This window comes from Gambusia affinis, linkage group LG15, assembly GCF_019740435.1.
Source record: "Gambusia affinis linkage group LG15, SWU_Gaff_1.0, whole genome shotgun sequence".
Lineage (NCBI taxonomy): Eukaryota > Metazoa > Chordata > Actinopteri > Cyprinodontiformes > Poeciliidae > Gambusia > Gambusia affinis.
The window spans coordinates 20768296-20789639 of record NC_057882.1 but is presented as its reverse complement, the minus strand read 5'-3'; the positions used below and the strand labels follow the sequence as shown (position 1 = coordinate 20789639).

At 35.0% G+C, this 21344-nt stretch overlaps 1 protein-coding gene across 1 annotated transcript in view; it reads right to left on the bottom strand.

Moving 5' to 3' along the window:
- Window positions 1–19977, bottom strand: part of LOC122844495 (short transient receptor potential channel 4-like) — a 28095-nt gene extending 8118 nt beyond the window's left edge. Inside the window, 6 exon segments of the mRNA XM_044140003.1 lie at window positions 5523–5723; window positions 6527–6703; window positions 6978–7118; window positions 14072–14290; window positions 15602–15831; window positions 19353–19977. Coding sequence (XP_043995938.1) covers window positions 5523–5723; window positions 6527–6703; window positions 6978–7118; window positions 14072–14290; window positions 15602–15760 — 897 coding nt within the window. The 5' untranslated portion in view covers window positions 15761–15831; window positions 19353–19977.
- Between the last annotated feature and the right edge of the window lie 1367 nt (window positions 19978–21344).

The window sequence follows — 21344 nt, the reverse complement described above, 5'->3', positions numbered from 1 at the left end:
TCCATCTCTTTTTACATAAGTCACATAAAAACCTCATTAACTTGCACCCAATGTCTGAAAGATCCAGCTGACTCTTGTAATGGAGACCTTTAGGTCACAAAGTTATTAAATAAAAATGTGTTCTGTATCTTTAAAAACAGCTGTATTCCATCTGAATTAAAAACTAGGATAAGTGTTAGTGGCAAAAAGGAATCTGAATTTATGATGATATGGTTGATTTGTTGATGTTGTTAGACATTTTCATAAGTTATTTTTCCACGTAAAGTCTCTAATCACCAGAATATTCCCACACTGAATGCAAATCATGTAGTCTGCCTAGAGCACTGCACAGCTGCACTTTGTGTATAAAAGTCATCTATCATAAACCTTTAACTGCTATGCATTATTTTTAAAATAAATGATCAGGGATATTTTACACTAAAAATGTAATGAAAACTATGTTTTAGAAGACATACATAAAAAGTTCTATTTGTCACTCTAAGTGCTTTATTGATAAATCTTTTGAAAAAGGCAGAAGATGTTTGCTATAAGGTATGTTGCTCTTAAAAAAAGTGAAATAATTTAATACAAAACTCTGTTTGACATTTGATGTGTGGCCATTATGAATATGGTTTTTATGAATCACCCCTGTTTGGCAAATAAATGTAACACAGCCCTAAAAAGAAAAATCTCAACAATTCTAAGTTTGACTGCAAATGCTTGCTCAGTGAAAGTAAAAAAAGAGAAAGTGTGAATTAGCTATCAACTCCTTTTACCATCTGGTACTGTCATAAAACATTAAAGAGCAGCCATAAATGCCCCACATAACATATCAATCAGTTATTTGCATATACTTCAACAATTTAGCGTGGACAAGAGCCATTTACTCAAATGATTTGCACTAACCTGTTCACTTTTAGCTCCACTTACATAAGACGGACTGTTTATGAGAGCTCAAGTCTAAATTGAGTCTACAGTCTTCAGAGAACAAGTTCTAGTCAGGAAAAAGTAGACGTCAGAATTGACTTGGACTTAAATGCAATTCCAGTGTAAGTTGCAGGCTAGCTAGCATTTCAGACTCAGGTGCATCAATTCTTGCCATTTTCAAACAAGTGTGTTTCAGATTCTAGATAGACAAGAAAATTATGCAAGCAAGATTTTATGTAGATTGATATAATCAATGATTTGATCCAAATATATCAACCAGACATGATTCAGTAAACAATAATCATACCATGAAGGGAGGACATTTTGAATAGAGAGAGAACTACTTTTCCATTTCAGCTCTAAAAATCTTCTGTCCCCAGTGAGAGAAAGTCTAAACAAGGCAAACATCAATGTGATAGCAACCTTTCTTTTGCCTGTCACAGTGACTTAGAAAAGCTTGCTGCAGTAAAGTGCCGTATTTGTCTGAGGTGGCTGTTTCGCACAACTCAAGTCCAGTTGGAAAATTGCCTCTTCACAAAGCACGTCTCGACTGTCGTGTGTCTGTAAGTGCTCACAAAAATATAGCTTTTGCTGTGTAAGTGCAGATGCTTTCAACTTAGTAAGGACATGTTTACCTGCAGCTCTCCAGACATAGTCTGTCTAAACCTTCTTACTTCACTTTTAAAGACAGTGAAAAGAAAATGTTTTCATTACCAAAGAGCTACCATAGAGTTGTAGATGAAAGCCAAGTGTATTCATTTTGGAAACCAACAGGCATAATTTAGTATAAATAAGTTGTTATCATTATGAAAGACATTTTTGATAAAATCATAATGCACATGCTTCAGTTTCTTTATGCATTTTAGAGTGGCATATCACCTCTTAAAGGGGGAGTATTATGTAAATTCAAGTATTTTGAGTATGAAATGGCTCTATGTGCATGGTAAATACATAATAAAGCTACTTTAATAGATCACGAATATTTTGGTCACTGTGAAAATGAGTAAAAAATGTCCTTAAAATGCATGCATCTGGAAACTTTTTAGAATTTACCTTTTAGGAACATTTCCTAGTTTGAACCCAAAAAGTCACTTCAGTATAAATTCATTGGTGGGGACTCACAGAGTCCACACTCTTAAAAGCTGAAATTAGTTTGAATCTTAACATTTCTTTCTCATTTTCTCTTCATCAAGGCTTTTGCTCATTGTGACGCAACAAGATTTGTTTTGTAAAACTCTTCAGGTTAAATTACTTTTACATTTCTAAGATTAAATTTTATAAACACTAAGTGCACATTCTGTGGCATAAAGGATTATTAGTTCAGTGTAATTTCATAATAAAGACTTTTTAACACTCAGTGAAAATTGTGATGTTGTTGTAACGTTTTGAAGATCAGAAAATCTACACACATTACTGAAACAAAATCTTAGCCTGAGGGTGTTCAAATGTTTTCAAGGATAATCGTGAATAGGTATATTGTATATTTGTTTATACTGTAATGTATTCGATTTGTAATACATTCAGTTAAAAAGGTCAGTGTACATACATATACATATTGTACATATACATATTGTTAATTTATCTTTATTTTATTTCCCATAAAGTTTAATATTTATAGTTTATGTCCATACACTGTAAATGTACTTTTGAATTTAAAATGCAAATCCCTTTGTGCACACAATCTTGGTCAAAAAAATTATTCTGATGCTAAAAAAGTCCAATTATTTTATCAGAACTAATAAGATCAATATTAATCATGAAATAATTGAAATTTAAAAATATGTTCTAAATGTGATTTCACTTGTATTTTAGGTCTTTCGTGGGATCACTGATTTATTGTGAGGAAATGCTCTGCATCAAAACCCTAACACTAACCTAGCTTTAATGGCTCCATAATTGATGTTTAAAGGAGCTTTTAAAATGCTGAAACATTTAATTGCAGTTTTTATAAAAAATCACAAGAGGGCAACATTAAACTATGGCATATAAAATTGATAGCATTCTTCTCAGTGCCTGATGTTATTTTAGGCATTAAATAGAAAACTAATTTTATTCCTATTTGGATTTTTGAATGCTTACCAATCTTCTTTGCTAGTGTAACAATAACCAGTCCAACAGTATGTTGGGGAATGGATGCAATAATATTTATCTGAATGGACCTCCTGCTGAAGGAACCCACAGAGTGTTGTGTGAGCTTAGTTACTCCTGTGGAGATTTGTCTTTAGATAATTATGAAATGCCTTTCTAAACCCCAGGATCAAACCAGCAGTAAAATAAACAAAAAAGTAAACAGAGATGTGATGAAAAATACAAAACAACTCCATTCTGTGTCCTCAGTGCACACAGAGCAAGGGTTAATTGGCACCAATGTCCATTTTGAGGATTGCCAGTAATGATCACTGCCACACTTATAAAGCATCTGCAATATGAAAAAATATCTCACATTCAGGCTGTGTCATGCTAATTATGACACATAGAAACATAATGTTTCTATGTTTGTCTGGAAAATTGGTGAAAGATAAGACAAAAGATCAAAAAGGGAGGGAAAATGCTCTTTGCAAGAATAAATGAGTCAATTTAAGCCCAACTAAGGGTCCGCCCTTGATGTGTCAGAGGGCCAAACCCCCTATTTGCTGGGTATATGAGGCGTTGGAGGAACAAAAAAAATCTGTAGGAGGACCTTTCTTCATTGTGTGTCAAAGAGAGGAGGTTATGCACACAGATGATATTGTTCTCAGGAAACAGCTGCACAGAATGTTGCCTGGAACTGTACTGAAATATGCTGTAAGATCAACTAAAAGTAAGTCACATAAACACAGACAGTAAAAAATCCTGGTGCAAAAATAGTAATTCCACAACATGCTCTGCAGACAAGAACAAAATATGTGATCTTATTGAAGTTAGCATGTTTTAAATCAACATATTTAAAATCTCCTATTGGGATAAAATATATGTCTCTATCAAAAATCAGAAAGTGAGACTATGAGGTCCAGAATGTGTTTTATGAGTATGTAAAATTGATCACATTTGAAGTTAATGCTATAGAAGAGCATACTGGCACATATTTAATGTCATTAATACCCACCTGACACATTTGTGCCAGGTCACAGGGAAAAAATCTCCTTGCAATTTGCAGAAGAGTTTTATTGCCTTGAACAGAGATATTTATCAAGAGATCCATTAGGATGACAGGGCATTGTCTTCCATGACGACCACCTGCACATGTGCCAATTAATTTCTTTTTGTCAGTAACTGCACTCATCTTCAAGTGTATGTGTGCTTCTGTGAATGTGTGAGCTAATGTTAATTATGCAATATAATGTGGAATAAACAGTCGTAAATGAAGACTTCTCCAGAAAGTGCATCTGGTCTGTCAGCCACATAGAGCTCCCAGGAAAGAAAAGCAAAGTGAAATTCAAATTGCCCAAGGGGGTAATGTTCTTGCTTCTTCATCAATTTTGCTTCACCTTTATATTTAGCTGAACTTTTCTGCACTAGAATATCCATTTAGCACATTTTATTGCCTTCAGCCTTCCCCTAACTTTCAAAGTGCATCAAGAATTCTGCTTCCCACATCCATCCTCCTTTATACTGTGAACAATCAGAACTCATGCATTAATTGTAAGGTACCATGCAAAAAATCTTTCACTTTCAATGTAATTAATATGTAAAGCACAAATTTAGAGAATAAGCAATGTTTACCCTCCACTCGATTATTAAGCACAATTTTTTTAAAGGCACCTCTCTATCATTTATTGTGCAATAAGTTTAAATGTTTAAATATCTTTACACTTTCAGAATTGATATTGTTTTAGCCTTTTCTTATTGTTAAATTGAAGGACAGTTGTGGTTGACATGCAGTCAGGTAAAAAAGTACATCATATATGTTGGATCATTGTTATGGTGCAGAGATCAGTTCAGCATCGGCTTTAGCGTTTTAGAGAAGGTCCATCTTCTTATGCTGAAGAATCTATGATTTTGTCTATGATGATGAACTGGTGAGGCCCACCTAATCAGATACTTAGGCTTCTACCCTACTGTCCAATAAATCTTGCGGTCTGCTCATTGGCTCAACTTGCTTGGAAGCCATACCTGAGCAGCTGTTTTTAGTTGTGTTGAATGGTCTTCACTTGTTCCCTGCTATGGGATGTCAGATTTTAAATTGATTTTGGACCTCTGTAAACTGAGATTTTCAACCAGACTCATAAGCTGCAACAATTAATTTGTTGTAGGTCCCAGAAAGCTCTTTGATCTTATCATGGTCTCCACCTTTGGTCAACTGTCAGGAGCACACTAAGCTAAATCTGTGACATTTAAAAGGAGGAAAAAAAATTCCAAAATGATGATTAAAGATGTTCCACCTATTTATTATGACCATGTGCAATTTTAGCCATTTCAAATGCAACTAAATGTGTGAATGTCCTAGTTTATTCCTATAAATTGTGCATATTACAGGGATGCCAAAATCAGCATATATCCTAAACAAGCAATCACTTCTGTTGTCTCTTTGTTCCATTCCATGAAGCTTGTTTTGATCAGTACTATAAAATAAATCACCCAGCTCAACCAAAAAGAAAAGTCTCCATCCTTACTGACAGTTTTATGTGTCAGCATACCTCTTTTTGATGGTACTTGATTGCTAGTTTGAGTCTTGCAAGGTCATTATTCCCTTCCTCTTCCAGTAAGTTGGCATTGTCTCTGTAGTTCAGGATCATTTCCAGCTCTCTGGAGCTTCTCGTTTGGTCCAGGAGGTCTTTAGCAAACTGTTTACACTGCTGAGACAGCTCCTCATACTCAGATTTGAACTCATTCTCCACCTAAAAAAGCCAGATAGAGAATAAATACAAAATACCAATATGATCCAAAATAAAACCTTATAGATGTTAATATAAAAACAAATTAAAAAGTAAATTTGTGAACTCAAAAGAACTGATTGCAAATTAAACTTTAATGCAGTGTGATTTGGAATGGAAAATTGGTTTCCTCTAACCACATTATAATCAGTTATATTTTAGATTTAAATTTCCTCTTTAGGCAGTAAGAATGTCCGTTCTTTAAAATTACAGATTAGTTTTTGTTTCAGAAAATTAGCTTTTCATATTCTTTGTTAATAAATGTACATTTTTAAATGCATTAATTAACCCTGCTTCTGTCACTGCACTTTTTCAGATACACCTGCTTTTCCTCACCACTTTAAAACATTTGACTTGTTCTTATTATGATATACCTCTTAATTTACTTAAATCCATCAGCTCTAACAAGATGATGAACCTTTTTTTCACATTTTCACAAGTACCAACATAAAGTATCACAGCATTAAATTGGGACTTCCTGTGATAAACAAACACAATATGGTTTTAAACATCTTTTTAAGAAAGAAATCCAAAATTGAAAAGTGTGGTATACATTTCATTTCATACGCTTTTACTTCAGTAACAGTACGTTTTTCCCAGTGCCTTCTAAAAATAAAATTCACAGGCAATTGTTTTTCAGATAATGTGATTCGGAAAGGACACATGGTTAATTAATGAGCATGCTGCCAATATTTCAAGTCTTTAAAGTCTAATTTTAGAACGGTGTGTCTCAGCTCAGCAAACAGCTGTCTCTCTCCTCTCCTCACCTTGCTGAGCTCCTGCAGCTCCCAGCTGAGCCTGAATGCAGTGAGAAAGGGATCTTCGCTGGAGAGCGCAATTAGAGAGGGACTCGACAGCGCTTTGTAGATGTTGAGGCGAGACCGAGAGTGCCGCAGGCTGTCCACGTCTGAACCAGACACACACTCCACACAGTTGCAGCGCACCTGCAAGATCAAATAAATCATGGGCACATTTTAATGAGGCTTCTCTGTGTTTAGTCATGGATCATGTTCCCATGTAGCAAAGCAAGCACTGAATTAATCAAATATGCTAAGCACTGTAATGTCTGTAATATTTAGACATTGCAGCACGCTCCTGGCCTTTTAATTCATCTGCACATTTTGCAAAGTGAAATTACGTCTTAATGATACAGTGGGTATGTATAAATTATGAAATATACAATTGACAACATTATTCAAAGATACTTATTTCACTTACCTCATGTGGCTGTGGCATAGACACACCTTTCTGCACCAGAAGCTTGATGATTTCATAGTTATTGGTGTGTGCAGCAAGAATGATGGGAGTGATGTCAGGGGTGAAGTCAGAAAACTGCTTGTCCAATAAGATAGGGGGAACCTTTCAGGAGAGAGGAGGAAAAAAATCTCTCAGACTCACACATGTCAACAGAAACTTTTCAAGCAGCACACGAGGTCATCGACTGTGAAGCCAGTTAATCTGATCTGAGTTGTTTTGTGACACCCTGGATAGGTCATCAGTGCACTCTTTGAGAATTTTTAGTGGGATGGCAGCTTGCAGGATGGTTTACCACTCTTCTATGTTTCCTCCATTTGTGGATAATGGCTTTGTAACTCTTTCTAGGCTGGCAGATGTGTATGACTTTATACTTTTATTTGAGTTCCATGGTTTTTGAGATCCTTCAGGTACTTCTTTTTGTCTGTCAAGTTCTTTCAACAACAAGCTTAAACATTTCATAAATGTTTGTACTATGCTTTTTAGCATAACACCATTTGACAAGACTTTTTTTTAAAGTAGGAAGTAGGAATTTCTGTATTTCTCATATTTCAGAGGAAAATATGCTCAGAGAAAATCTCCTCCAACCTATACCTATTGTTACATACTGCAGCCGAGTCCTTTTAGCTATGTTCATGTCATTCAGGGGAACAAGTGGGCAACAGTAAGTTGGCTCCTTTTGATACTTTTAAGTCTATTATCTGATTCACTGGTGGAAAAAAGGGAAGTTATTCAGAGAAATGTGAGATGGGTAAGGATTTTAACTTGAGGCAGACTCATGACAGAAGGAAAAGAAGAGGTCAGAGTTCCAGTGAGGAAACATTACCAAGATGAATTTTAAAACAGCTTGGAAGATATCAGTTTTTCTCTGCTGTTTTGAAAAGCTATAGGGAAACTGAGAAAAATGGATTTGATGTGTGGCAACAACTGTAAAAATGAAATTTGTACAGCATAATTTGATTTAGAACCAGATCTAAGTAACAATTTCTTAAAAAATAAAGTTGTTTCAGGTGAATATTGTGCCTCACAACTTTTGTTGTTCTGCATGAGTTCACTAACTAGAAATCCAGCTGTGCTAGTTTAAAATGGGAAAATGTTTTACCCCTTCTTGTTTGGTAAAGAGATTTCAGCTGTTCAACAGATTGGGAGCTCCTTTGAAGTATTTTTGGACTTCAAACACCAGATTTTGACTGATCCAGACTGCAGCAGTTTATTTTACTATAAAGACCCGCTGCTTTAATATATGCAGAAAATGGTCTGATGTTATCATGCAGGATGGTGGTAAATGTCACTGTTCAGTGGTTCTAACCTGCGAATATTATTCAGCATTAACAGCATCTTCGCAGATGCACAAATTCCCTATGAAGTGCATTAATGTGCCCACATTTCATCAAGGGTGTTGGCTTTTGAACTTTTTCAAGATTTAATTTGTAGGATAACTACAAAGTATTTTTCTTGCTTAAGCTAAAAAAAGTTGCAACATCCATAAAAGAGTTTATTGCACATCAAATAAACTTCATCCTCTTTTGCCTGCATTAAAAAGCTGCACTCCAGGTACCTCTGCCAGACAAAGTTAATAAGTCAGAGACCTAAAGATACCTTCATAATATATTTACTAAAATTTATTGAATAAATAATGAGGGTTAATCAAAATTAGTCAGTTTAATTGTTGGTTTTCTAGTTAACTATAAAACTAGGTCTGTTAACACAACAACAGTCAAGCTTAGACTTTTTTTCTGTTTTGCTTTATTGTCTTTGCTGAAAATTTACACAATCCCTAAAACTGCACATGACCCATTGATAGAGAAATAACATATATTTAACCTTCCTATTTAATTTCTTAAAGTTACAGAGAGCCATTGTAGTGCATCATAAGGCTACAGAGCAGCAGGTTGGAGAGCTGTGCTCCAATGTTTCTACGGACAAAGGCCCTAATTAAGGAAGCATTTGGGCTCATTTTCTATTTTTTCTGCCTCTTCCTGATGGATTTTTTTTTTCACTCAGAAAACTGCTGGAGAGAAAAATCCCATTGGAGTTTTTGTTGTGAAGACTTTTGCAAACTGACTTCTGAGTGAACATCTTAGTACTTCTCAAAAAAAATTGACCTAATTTAAAAATTGGGAATTTTGTTCATGGAAAGTAACTTTCATGTAGGCATTGACAAACTGCTTAATAAAGTTTCTAATGGGAAAGAAATGTCCGGAAACTTCACAGGTGATGTCAAATACCTACGGAAGGACCTCACCAACAACTTTTGGTGAAATAACAGCACATCATCAAAAAGCCTCATTAGTGGCTATGTTTCCTGAGCAACCTGTAGAGGAAGTGGGTGATCACAGGAACCATCATCTCCTTCTGGAGGTGTGTTTTGTGAAGCTGTCTGACCTCTAGCACCACTGTGTGGTGCAATAGCTGAACTCTTCTACAGCAATGTGAACAGCAGACGGTAAAATTGGCTTACCCATCACAGATGTTTACAACAGAAGAAACAAGCATAAGGTAGACACCATCCAAGACCCCACCCACACTGTACATGAAATTTCTGCTCTCATCTCCTCAGTAGGAGGCATAATGAGTAAGAAGATCCACCCAGAATGACAGTTTCTTTTCCTATCATGGTTTTAATAAAGCTCTTTTTACTGTCACATAAGAGTCTAAAAAAGGATCACATTGATGCTGCCACTCACTCAGTTCTCCCTGCTACATATGTATAAAAGATAAAATCTATTTGTCTGTCAAACTAAAATGTAGAAGTTTGTATTTTATATTCTTCAGTAAAACTCATACATGTCCAGAGAGGGAGAAAGGGGAATGAAATGGGTCCTTGTGCCCTTTGCTCTTGATGTCCAATGTAAACTTTTAAGTATTTTTTTGCATCTATCCATTTTTTTATTTATTGACATAATTATATAGCATTCTCAATGTAGCGTATCTTGAATTCTAATTCTAAATACAATTTAGAAATAAAAATAAATCAACCATGCTGCAAAGTTATCCATTTGTTAGTCTGACTTATACGGTCAGACTTTACTTTAATCTTTTCCTATAATTTGTCTTTACTATGTTAAATTTTATTCTCCAATATACTTTCCCAAATATTCACCTGCAGAAACCTTTTTTGCAAGAATATAATTGCCCACCCAGACAACTCTATGCAATCATTCCTGAATCCTTCTCTTGCTTGCCACCTCTTTCCAGGACAGGTTGGTTGCTTCTTTTATTGTTTGTGACATAAATATAAACTCAAAGAAGCATGTATTGAATGGCTGACTAATGGATATTCTTCTTACAGAGATTATACTGAGAGCCAGACAGGTAAAGTGAAAAGGTAAGACATGGACCACAGACAGTGGTCCGAGACAAAATAGAAAACCCTGAGCAACAGCCAAAGAAAAATATTTAAGACCATTTAAAAAAAAAAAAACATGTTTAGAAGTCACTTTATCATGGAGACACTAATTACGGTATGGTTTACCCCATTAGTCTTCACTTTGTCAGGTGGCACAGGGCCATTTTTGAGAGTCTTTGCATTTCGCAGAGGAGGATGATCTAATAAGCCACAGCATAGACTCTGTTTTCCACGTGGGAGGAGGACGGACTTCAAATCATGAACATCAAACAGCTCTGGCATGTGCCCAAGCACGGACCAGGAGGAGCGCAAACTGCAAGATGTGAAGTTATGATAATTGTGGAGAAAGGAGATGAAACCAGAACCCACTCCTCTGTGTTGTGCATATCTGTTGGTCTCATTAAAATGAAGCAGCCACCATCAGCAAATTGATTAAACATGCAACAATAGCATCTGCAAGAGCTCAGTATCTGTGCCACTTTTAGTTTTCACCGAGCTCTATTTCAAGCCTCCCTGCTGGTTTTCACATGTCATCCCACAACATCACAAACATTTAGATAATGCTGAAAGAAAATGGGACACTGAGCAGTTCAGGTTTTGCATTGCAATGTGGAAAACAAAGCTGAAGGCTGTAAATCAGAAAAGCATGACTGTTCTCACTTTACATTTTGCTCCTTCCTGACGAAATGGTGTTTGAATTAAACAAAGCTATCAAAAAGAAGGGAAAATAACCACAAGGTGCCTTGTGATTCTGAAACAATAAGTTCAAGTGTGCCACTAACAGATGATTATCTCTACTCACATGATAATTATGGAACTCCTTAAAGGGTGAATATCAGCATATTTTAGACCAATAAAATTAGTAAATATTAGAAGTGTAAAAAATAAAAAAGTCAAAATGTTTGTCCAATGGTTTGACAAGCATGGAAGTATTTTTAAAAGTAACATATTACACAAAACCTTTGTTATCACATAAATTAGTGAATAAAATATATGGATTTCACCTTTTTTATTTTTGTCAAGGAATTTGATTTTGGGAGCTATAACTGTGTGAAAAAAGCTGAAGAGGAAAGGTTGTAGAAAAGTGAAAAATGGCCATAAAAATTCTTGAAATTCACAGAGTCCTCAACAAAATATAAGTATAAATAAAAGCAGGAATATTTGTGAGATGATTAAAAGCCAATCATCCAGACTTTCCGCAGAATAGAAAGATAAATATCCACATCTTCAGCGAAGCATAAAACAAATACTTCCATTAATAAGTTTCGGAGAAGATGCTGGCAACAAACACTATGCATTTTCCAAGACAGCTTTTTAATCTAATCAATGGGGCTCTCTTGAGGGGATTTGGTTGTGCCAGAGTGATCTATTTTCACAGCTCACTCATGTGACGTAAAGAAACGCTATCTTAGAAAGGAATTAAGTTATAGAGGTAATGTGTCAGCTGATTGATGTTAATGGCAAAGGGTTCAGACTCTCCACATCCACTTCTGTAAAGAGAATGAATAATCATGCTTCTGCTTTTATGTTTTGCAAATATATTGTAACTATTAATCTTTTATTCATTTTAAGTCCACCTTTATCCTATAAGAAAATTAGGTGCATTGTTGCATTAAACTCAAGAGCAGCAGCGAAATCTCTCATCAGCTGACTGATGAAATAAGTTTTCTCCTGTCTGATGTGGTGCATCAATAGTAAGAAGAAGAGCAGACAGGATATGAAGCTTGTAAATGTAACAGCAAAGGACTCATAACACTCTTCTGATAATAAGAATTAAACTTCTATCTGCCAGCGCTGACTTACAACAAGAGGCATTACATTTTAGATGGACAGTATTGTCAAAATGTTCATGATAAAAGAGGGAGAAGAGCACATTTGCACAAATTGCACGTCATATTTTCTTCAAGGAAATGCCATCATATTTCAATGTATAAGACTCATTTCAACTGCAAAACAGAGTTTATGAAGAAGATGGATTTGTGAGCTTTAGTTGTTGCCGAGGTCGGTTATGTTGAATGACAGAAAGCTGAAGTATTTCAAGGCTGACAAAGTAGCTTTCCCTTAATTGGACATAAAAGAACTCCTTTATTTGAGCATGTTGGATCCTTTCTCAGAAGAAACATAGCATTTTGTTTTGGGACCATTTTGTGAACCACAATCTAGAGTTGTATTTTATTTTTACACACACATGCGCACGCGCACACACACATACACACACACACACATATATAGATGGGGCCTTGACTTACAAAATTAATTCTCTCCACGACGGCGCTCATAACTCAAATTATTCGTGTGTTAAATCAATATTCCCCTGTGAAATATATCAAAATGCCACAAATTCTTTCCAGAACACCCACCAACTACAGGAATAAAAATATGTAAATAAAAACTGCAGCTTATTTTGCTACTTGTTTTTGAATAAAAAGTCTGATTATAATTTATTGATATTGCATACAAACAAAATATAATAGAATGTTCCACAATATAAGAACAATTGACAGCATTGACCTTTGAGATCAGACAACTTGAATATGCCGACATATTCAGTATAGTCAAGGTGGGGAAAAAAGGGTGAACTGAATAACTGAATCTTATTTATAGATTTGTGCGCTTTTTGTCATGCTTTCTAACCCTATAACAACTTCTTTACCAGTTTTGCAACGACAAGTAGATTATATAACCTCAGGAGACTCGCAGTACCACTAGATGTTTGCTAATCTCTTATGGCTACTCTGAAGGAATTTAATGAAAGGCATGGCAGGAAAGGGAGAGGAAGCTCAGAAGCTTAGAAACCGCAGCTGTATCTCAGAGACGTTGCTAAGTCTAACCAAGCATTTTTCACAGCTAAATAGTTGCCACAAGAGATTAAAGGATTTCTCAAACTTATGTGAAAGAATCAAACCAACCCTCCAGGTATGTTTTTGATGAGGGAATAACATTACAACTTAATGTAATGCTGAAAAAAGTCAGTTTTAAATTATACTACGCCTTTCAAAACCTGTCTATAAAGGTCTGCTACATTTATCCTTTCGGTGTGTTTCTGAAATTAGTTTGGCAAATGTCATTAAATATAGTATTTACCCTATTAGATATATAAATAAAAAAGTAACAGAAAGAGATTATAATATTATAGAAAATCAGTTTCTAAATCTATTAAATGTCTAAATATTTATTAACATCTTTTTATAGTTAAGATGTTCAAATGTATGGTGTAAATTACAATATAATTGTAGAACTTCTTATTAAACAAAGCTAGAAGAGCTTTTAATTTGATATTTCTAACCAGAAGTAATTCTGGGTTATGTTTTTCTAGTTTTGATGGGAATTGGGATAACCTTTGATGATGTATGAAAGATAGCAGAAAGAAATACTGTAATGGCAACTGCTGAAGAGGCTGCCAAGTGATCAAGCAAGAACACAATTAATGTTGTTTACTTGAAAAAGTTAAGGTAGGGTTTTTCCCAGTAATTTTCTATCATCTAATTATCAAATATTTTAAGCTATAAGCACTATTGCAGAGTCTAAACCCATAAGTAAAAGGCTGTGTTTTTGTTTTTGTCGCTTATTGAATCCAAATAAATGTACTATGTGCTGCTAAAAGACAGCCTTTGATTCACACAACTGTGTTGAGTGTCTTCTGCAAAATCTCTATTGGAATTTGGAAAGGATGGAAACTATCCCATTTTCCACTTGTTCTCCTCCTTACCTGCATGCCTCCACTTGGCTTCTTATGATTCAGCAGCAGCTCCACGGCTCCCACCACTTCCTTGCGGATAGCATGAAGCAGGGCATCACCGACATAGACACTGAAGCTCAGCAAAAGCTCAATGATTTCCAAATTCTCATTCTCAATGGCAATGAGCAGAGCCGTGCGGCCAAGGGGATCAATGCAGTTGATGTTGATCTTAAAGTAGATCTCGGCCTCCTGAATGGAAAAATATGGAGTCATGAGATGAAAAGTTTGTTAGTTTTAAATGGTCTGTGCTCCACCATTTGATTTTTTTTCCCCTTTTTACCACTAAAGGAAAAAGACTGCCTTGAACTAACCAGAAATGAACTGGAAATTAAATAATCTTTTTTTTTTCTTTTTTTGTAGGCAATAGGACAAGAAAAAGTCTTCTGCACTTATTCAAAGGGGAAGAAGGGGCACTTTAAAAGCAGAGATAATCAGTGTAACTGTAAAAATGTCAATGTCTGCTATGGAGTGCAATCACCAGTTATGAGCGGATTTATTAAAGCTTAAATTTGTCCACTTTTTAAAACCTCTACTCAAAGTCCAGTCCTTGAGAGTTTAGAGTTTTGCACCTTTCAATGCATCTTTGTTCGTACACACTTAAACCAGATATCTGAATTCCCTGAACAGGATTCATTCAACTCTGCAGAGACATGCTAACGAGAAGTTAATTTGGTCCAGGTGTGCTGGAGAAAGGATCTATCTAAAACTTGGAGGGTAGCAATCGAGAACTGGACTTGGGCACTTGTGCACTAGACAATGTTACTTGGATCACTAATAATCAATTTTACTACTGACTCTAGTACATTAAAACATAAAAAATATGAAAGGAAACAGAAATGTAGTGTCTCTCTTCTGCAACAGGTCTAAAAGGTGCTAAAGTGGTTAACCAAATGTGAAAATAGCAGCTTTTTTGATGGTGGTAAATGATTCCATTTCAATGGTTTACAAATAACTCCAATTACAACCTATTTTATGGTGAACTGTTAATTCAAAATTAAATAAATAAATATCTAAATACTGTTTATAATAAATACTCCATCAAATAAATAAATATCCCCATGAAATAAAAAAATATGCATAAAAAATATTTTTTAATGGAATACTTACTTTATGAACACTAAATAAAAAAAAGTGCCTGGAATATAAACACTTGAGAATTAAATGTCCCTGAAATACATAAAGAAACTTTACAAAAATTTCATAAACTAAAACACCATTATAATATAAATAAGTATATAAATAATTCCTCAAATAAATAAATTTGCAAATAAATAGATAAATAAAACTTTGACAAAATAAGTACCCCATTAAACATTTTTCGATATATTTATTTTTGTTTTTTTGGCTGCATTTATGTATTTGCTATTAATAAATATTGCTATGAAATAAATTAATTTAATTTAATTTTAAATTAAATAGCTCCAACTGTTCATAACTGCCACATGTAGATAACCTTTTTTCCATTTATAAGTGACTGTACTAATAATCACTTCTACAAACCTCCAGGGCTTGTTTGACACTGGCGTAGTCTCCCTTCTCCACAGCTCCGAGGTAGGCTTTTTCTAAAGGCGACAGCTCCGACTCAGCCCGCACAATTCGTAACGGGATGCGGTCCCGGTATGAAGAGCTGTCAGTCCTCCGGTAATACAGCTGTGACATCTCCCAAGAATTCAGCTTACCGGCACCCTACTAACACTGCTACAGCTGCTGCCAGGCTGTGGGACTTCACACTGCAAGAAACAGAGAAAAAAGTGTTAGGAAGAAAATGAAGCTGTTTGTGCTCACTTTCACTTACATGGAAAGAAGGAGGAAGAAAAGGTGAATACATCAAAGGTTATGCTGAATGATTGAGCTGGAGCAGAATTTACAAACGAATCATTAAAAAGTAATGCGATTAATGGATTACATGGACAAAATAATATATTTGATAAAATGAATTTCCTCATAACATATTTCTGTATTGAATGATTTAGATTTTTTTAACCGACTTAGAAATTTTATAATACGTTTAAAAGACCAATCCAGTTTTCAAAATAAATTAAAAGAACACAAGAAAAAGCTATTAATAACTAAAATGGCCATAAACTAAACACAAGATTATCTTAAGCATTGTGGGTTATGATGGATTACAAGTAAATTAAATTATGTTGTGTCACTGGCAATTTCAGAATCTCAACTCAAAAAATTGTTTCTTTTTTCTTAAGTCCTGTATCTAAGCAACCCACTGAAAACAGTAACATGAGTCAGACAAGGTGTATAAAAAGAATTAAAAAAGGATGAATGTTAGTCAAGATGTATTAGTTTCATATACATAATTCAAGTTCACTATTGCCTAATAAGCCACTCTGTCTTATTTTCTCAGGGTCTCAGGACGACTCATTATCATTACATTAATGAGCAGCAAATCCATGAAAGGAGAAAGAATAACAGCTTACAATTAGCATAGCATATGCGTAAATATATGCACATTTTGACTAAAGCTTTAGGTCCAAAAAATTGTGCTTTAACTGGAGCAGTTGAATGTCTGTTATGTGATTATTGTTTTTTTTTGCATAAAGTAATGTGATAAAAAAAATTATACCCATGGGCTTTTGTTCAGTGTCTATTTTCTAGGCTCTAAGTCATAATCTCAAAATGTACCAAGTTACCTTTGAGCTAAACATCAGCAAGAAAACATTTCACTATATTTACAAAATTAACAGAGGTATTTTACTGAAACTGATGAAGTGAACATTTGGTTTATTAATTCATTTTTAAAGTTGGGACAACTTTTCTCAAAAAAACAAGGGTAAGCTGTCAGTGACAAGTTTTGACCTTGAAATTTAATGATATCCATGGTTAAAAAAAAAAAAAAGGTGAGGATAATACAAGATCCCTGCAGGGCTCTAGCTAGATCCTCAACTGACAGAAGATGTCACCTAATTAGCATTTGTTTGTTGGCTAGCTACGCTGACACACATGCACATAAAATGCTTCTTTGGAAATAAATAACTAAATAGAAGTTTGGAATAAAAATGTAGATAGTATACATTGGAATGATGAAGTAATTAGCAGATTAATTTATCTGTGTCCAGGGATGGACTGATACATAGGACTACCAAGGATTTCCCTGGTGGGAGAGGGCTGAAAGACTTGGGCCTTAAACAGCTGCTTAGCTTGCTTTGCCTTGGGCAGGCTTTGTTGTCTTGTTGTTATTCCAGACGTATTCACTATTGCTTTAGGCATATTTAAAATAAATCTTTACTGCTATAATAGAAAGAGGAAAGAGAGAGGAGACATTAGATCAAAGGCCTTCAGTAGGGACAGTGTTGCAGGGTTAAGGGGAGATTATAGCTTCCTAAGAAACTAGATCTGTTCCAGGAAGAAACCAGGCAGGCATCAGGAAACTTTTTTTTTTTTTACAGAATTCCAGAATTACTCTCATTCATACTCCAAAATTGTTTGTGTCTGTATTATAGATAGCACAGTGAGAAGGCCACGTGTAATGTATGACTATTTACATTATTTATATTCAAGACATTTAATTAAATTAGACCCTTTGGCATATTTCTTATAGTCAGTTCCATTCCATTTCATGTGCTAAGTAATAATTTGCTTATGTTGTCTCTTTCTCACTTAGGGGTCTACTAACTTAACCTGTGATGTTTCAGGTTTCAGGGTAATTGTGTCAACTTAACCAGTTCTAAGATGATGGTTACACTCCTAGTCTAGAGGGATTATAGTAAAAAGAAAAAAAGTTTAGTGTCTCAAGCGAACTCGAGTTTAAGTTATTAAATTCCATTTTTTTTTTTTTTTTTTTCCCCACCGGGGTGTCCTTTTTGTGGGCTCTAGTGTCCCTTTTATCATAGTAGGCTGACAGGAAGGGGGGAAGACATGCGGCAAGTGTCGTCGGGTCCGGGAATCAAACCCGCGATGGCTGCGTCGAGGACTGAGGGCCTCCAAATGTGGGGCACGCTAACCTCTACGCCACCGGAGCACGCCCCTAAATTCCATTTTTGAGCTTGAGATGATTTCTGATTATCAAGAAACATAAAGGGATTAAAAATAGCTATGTTTATGTCATGGGTGTCCAGCTCCAGTCCTCCAGGGCTGGTGTCCTGCCAGATTTAGATGAGTCTCTACACCAACCCAGCTGGTTTAAATGGTCCAACGACATCCTCAGCATGTCAACATTCTGCAGTGGTCTGCTTAATGAGCTATCATTTCATTCAGGTGCGTTGGACAAGTGAGAATACTAAAACATGAAGTATACCAGCATTTTATTCTACTTACAATAAGAGTAGGGCTGCACAGTGGTGTAGTTGGTAGCACTGTTGCCTTGCAGCAAGAATGTCCTGGGTTCTCATATAACCTAAGTTCGATTCCTGGCCCGGGGTCTTTTTGCACAGAGTTTGCATGTTCTCCCTGTGCATGCGTGGGTTCTCTCCTGGTACTCCGGTTTCCTCCCACAGTCCAAAAACATGACTGTCAGGTTAATTGGTCTCTCTAAATTCTCCCTAGGTTTTTCTTAATATATATTATGTAATGAACACACATAGAGACTGTTTTTTAGCTAGTTTTCTCAGTCCTCTAAACCTTACAGCATATAATGGTCAATTTATTACATTTTGAAATGCAGATTGTCCATGCATTGAAAGATTGTAAAATTCCCACACATACTCACTCAAACTCTTACAGTTGTAAGTGTATGGCTATATTCAATGGCATCATAACATGATGTAAAAGTTGCAGAGTTCAGGCAGCAAAAGCTGAGAGGATTTGCAATATATTTAAATGACCCACTTTGAAACTTGCAGTGAGATTGAAGCTATCATTAAATTGTAATTTTCCAACAACTGGTGTGTATGTGACTGGTGTGACAAGAATCAAAAATGTCAAAAAAATAATAATATATATATATGTACAGCATATATATATCTATATATATCTATATATCAATCTATATATATATATATATATATATATCTATATATATCTATATATATCTATCTATCTATCTATATATATATATATATATATATATATATATATATATATATATATATATCTATATATATATATATATATATATATATAGATATATCTATATAGATATATATATATATATATATCTATATAGATATAGTCTATTTTTAACTGGATGCCACGTTTATTTATTTATTTTTTTGTTGTTGATGTTGCTTTTCTGTCCTGTTCAGGCCAATTGAAAGCTGCCGTTAGCTATTTTGAATTTACAAACTGAACAACAAACCTTATGGCTGTTGAACACTGGGGCATCGTCCACGAAGATCAAGGTTCCTCCTTTGGAGAGCAGCATAAAAAACGTCTATCTCAACTTCTCAAATTCAGAACAGATGTGCGATGAATTTATGAGAAACGCCTTCTTGATGATATGTTAGTGCCCTCAGAAGCCAGTTTGTCTTTATTCTGTCAATCTGCTTCAGTCTGCATCCTCTACTGTGTTTTTTTTGTCACTTCGCCGCACTTCTGAATACATCTTGATCCCGCGCGTTTCAATTTCCATTCGGTCTTAATGCGCGTCAAAACACCGCATTCATCTCACCGCGCAAAACAACAAGAATAAAAAAATCCCGGTAAAAGGAAAAAAGAAAGAAAGAATAAAAAAAAGCCACGAGTTTCCGAATTTCCAGGGTAGAACAGACCTAGTTCTGCAACACCTCTACTTTCCTCCCTGTGGTTAATTTCCACCAATGTGCATGTCCGATTCGACTTAATCCACCTGTTGGGGGGTGACTGAGTGGAAAGCGGTGGTTCCAGAAATGAACGCAGAGTTTCCAGATGCCTGGCAGGCGGTCTGCAGAGCGAGCGCTGCTGCAGACGGGTCGTGCGCACTTGGAGACGCATTGAACAGTGTGGCACTGCAAGAGAGAGAGAAAAAAAATCACCCAAACGAGAAAGTCCGATCTACCCTTTATTCGCATACAATGATATTTGACATATAATTCAAGCTTTATAACCAGCTACGTGTTTGAAATTATTTGAAATATTGTATAGATTATTGACAAAACAAAACAAAACAAATTGTTCAGGAAGTATACCTGTAGCTCGCTCATATTTGGAAAGCACGATATTATACAGATGTATATCAATGAATTGTATTATACTCAAAAAGTACATCTATTTCAGTAATACAGTTTTAAAAATAAACAGATATCATGTAGAATTATCTCTCTTTATTTCTTTTAATTTTTATGAAAATTCAGTTTATCAGAAAATTAAGCAAAAGACCAACAAAAACACACATGAAAAACAGCTAAAAAAGAGAATAGATAACAGAGTATAGTAAGGCCCAAAATACTTTGTTCTTCTGGCAGATTTGAAAATAAAATTATGATTATTCAAGAGACTGGCACTGGGTAGAAGAGGAAAATGATTAAAAAAAAATCAACATTAAGCAATGTTTTGATTAACATTTAATTAAAAATGGAATGTCAGTCTTTGTACATAATCACAATGCTTACCTATCCTTACAGGAGACTCATTATTCCAACTTTTCAACCACTTTTTCCTCTAACTCAACTTTCCAGTAATATGATTAGAAATAGTTTAAGAGTTGGCTTCTTTAGCAATGAGCTTTTATAAATTAAAAAGTATAGTGGAGGATGTCAAAGATGGTTGGTTGGAAAAATTACAAGTACGGTAAATGGTTTTCCTGATTATTGTGCAGGGCATAAAAGATCATGTCTTTATTAAAATGTTCTTTTTTTATTTCTCTTTTGTAGCATTATATTTTCTCAACAAAACAGAGTTTTGTGTTTTTCCATCAGCTTCCAAATATTTATAATGTATTTAAAATAGAGTACATTAGCTACCTTAAACCATGAGTGCTTGAATGTATTCTTTAGAGTCTCCTTAAACTTTTTCTTTTTTGGTAAAAAGAAAATAGATAAATCCAAGTCTTTGCTTCTTGCTCACAGTTACAGTAAGTGTTACGGATGAAAGTGGATGTCAGCCGTATTCACTCTCATGTCATAAGGAGGAGACTCTTCGGGGTCAGCTTCCATTCCTAGTGACTTATTCATCAATAAACTGCTTTACACATTAAAGCTGGAGCAAAGTTACATATGATGGACTGCTGATCAGCTTGTTCTCATACTTCAAACACCCAGTTAAAATACCGCTCTCTCGCTCTGCTTTCCAACACAAAGACCTGTTGATCTCATAAATTCTTCCTAATGGTCCTGTTGGAAGAATTTATGCTGCTGAATGTTGTTGAATGTTT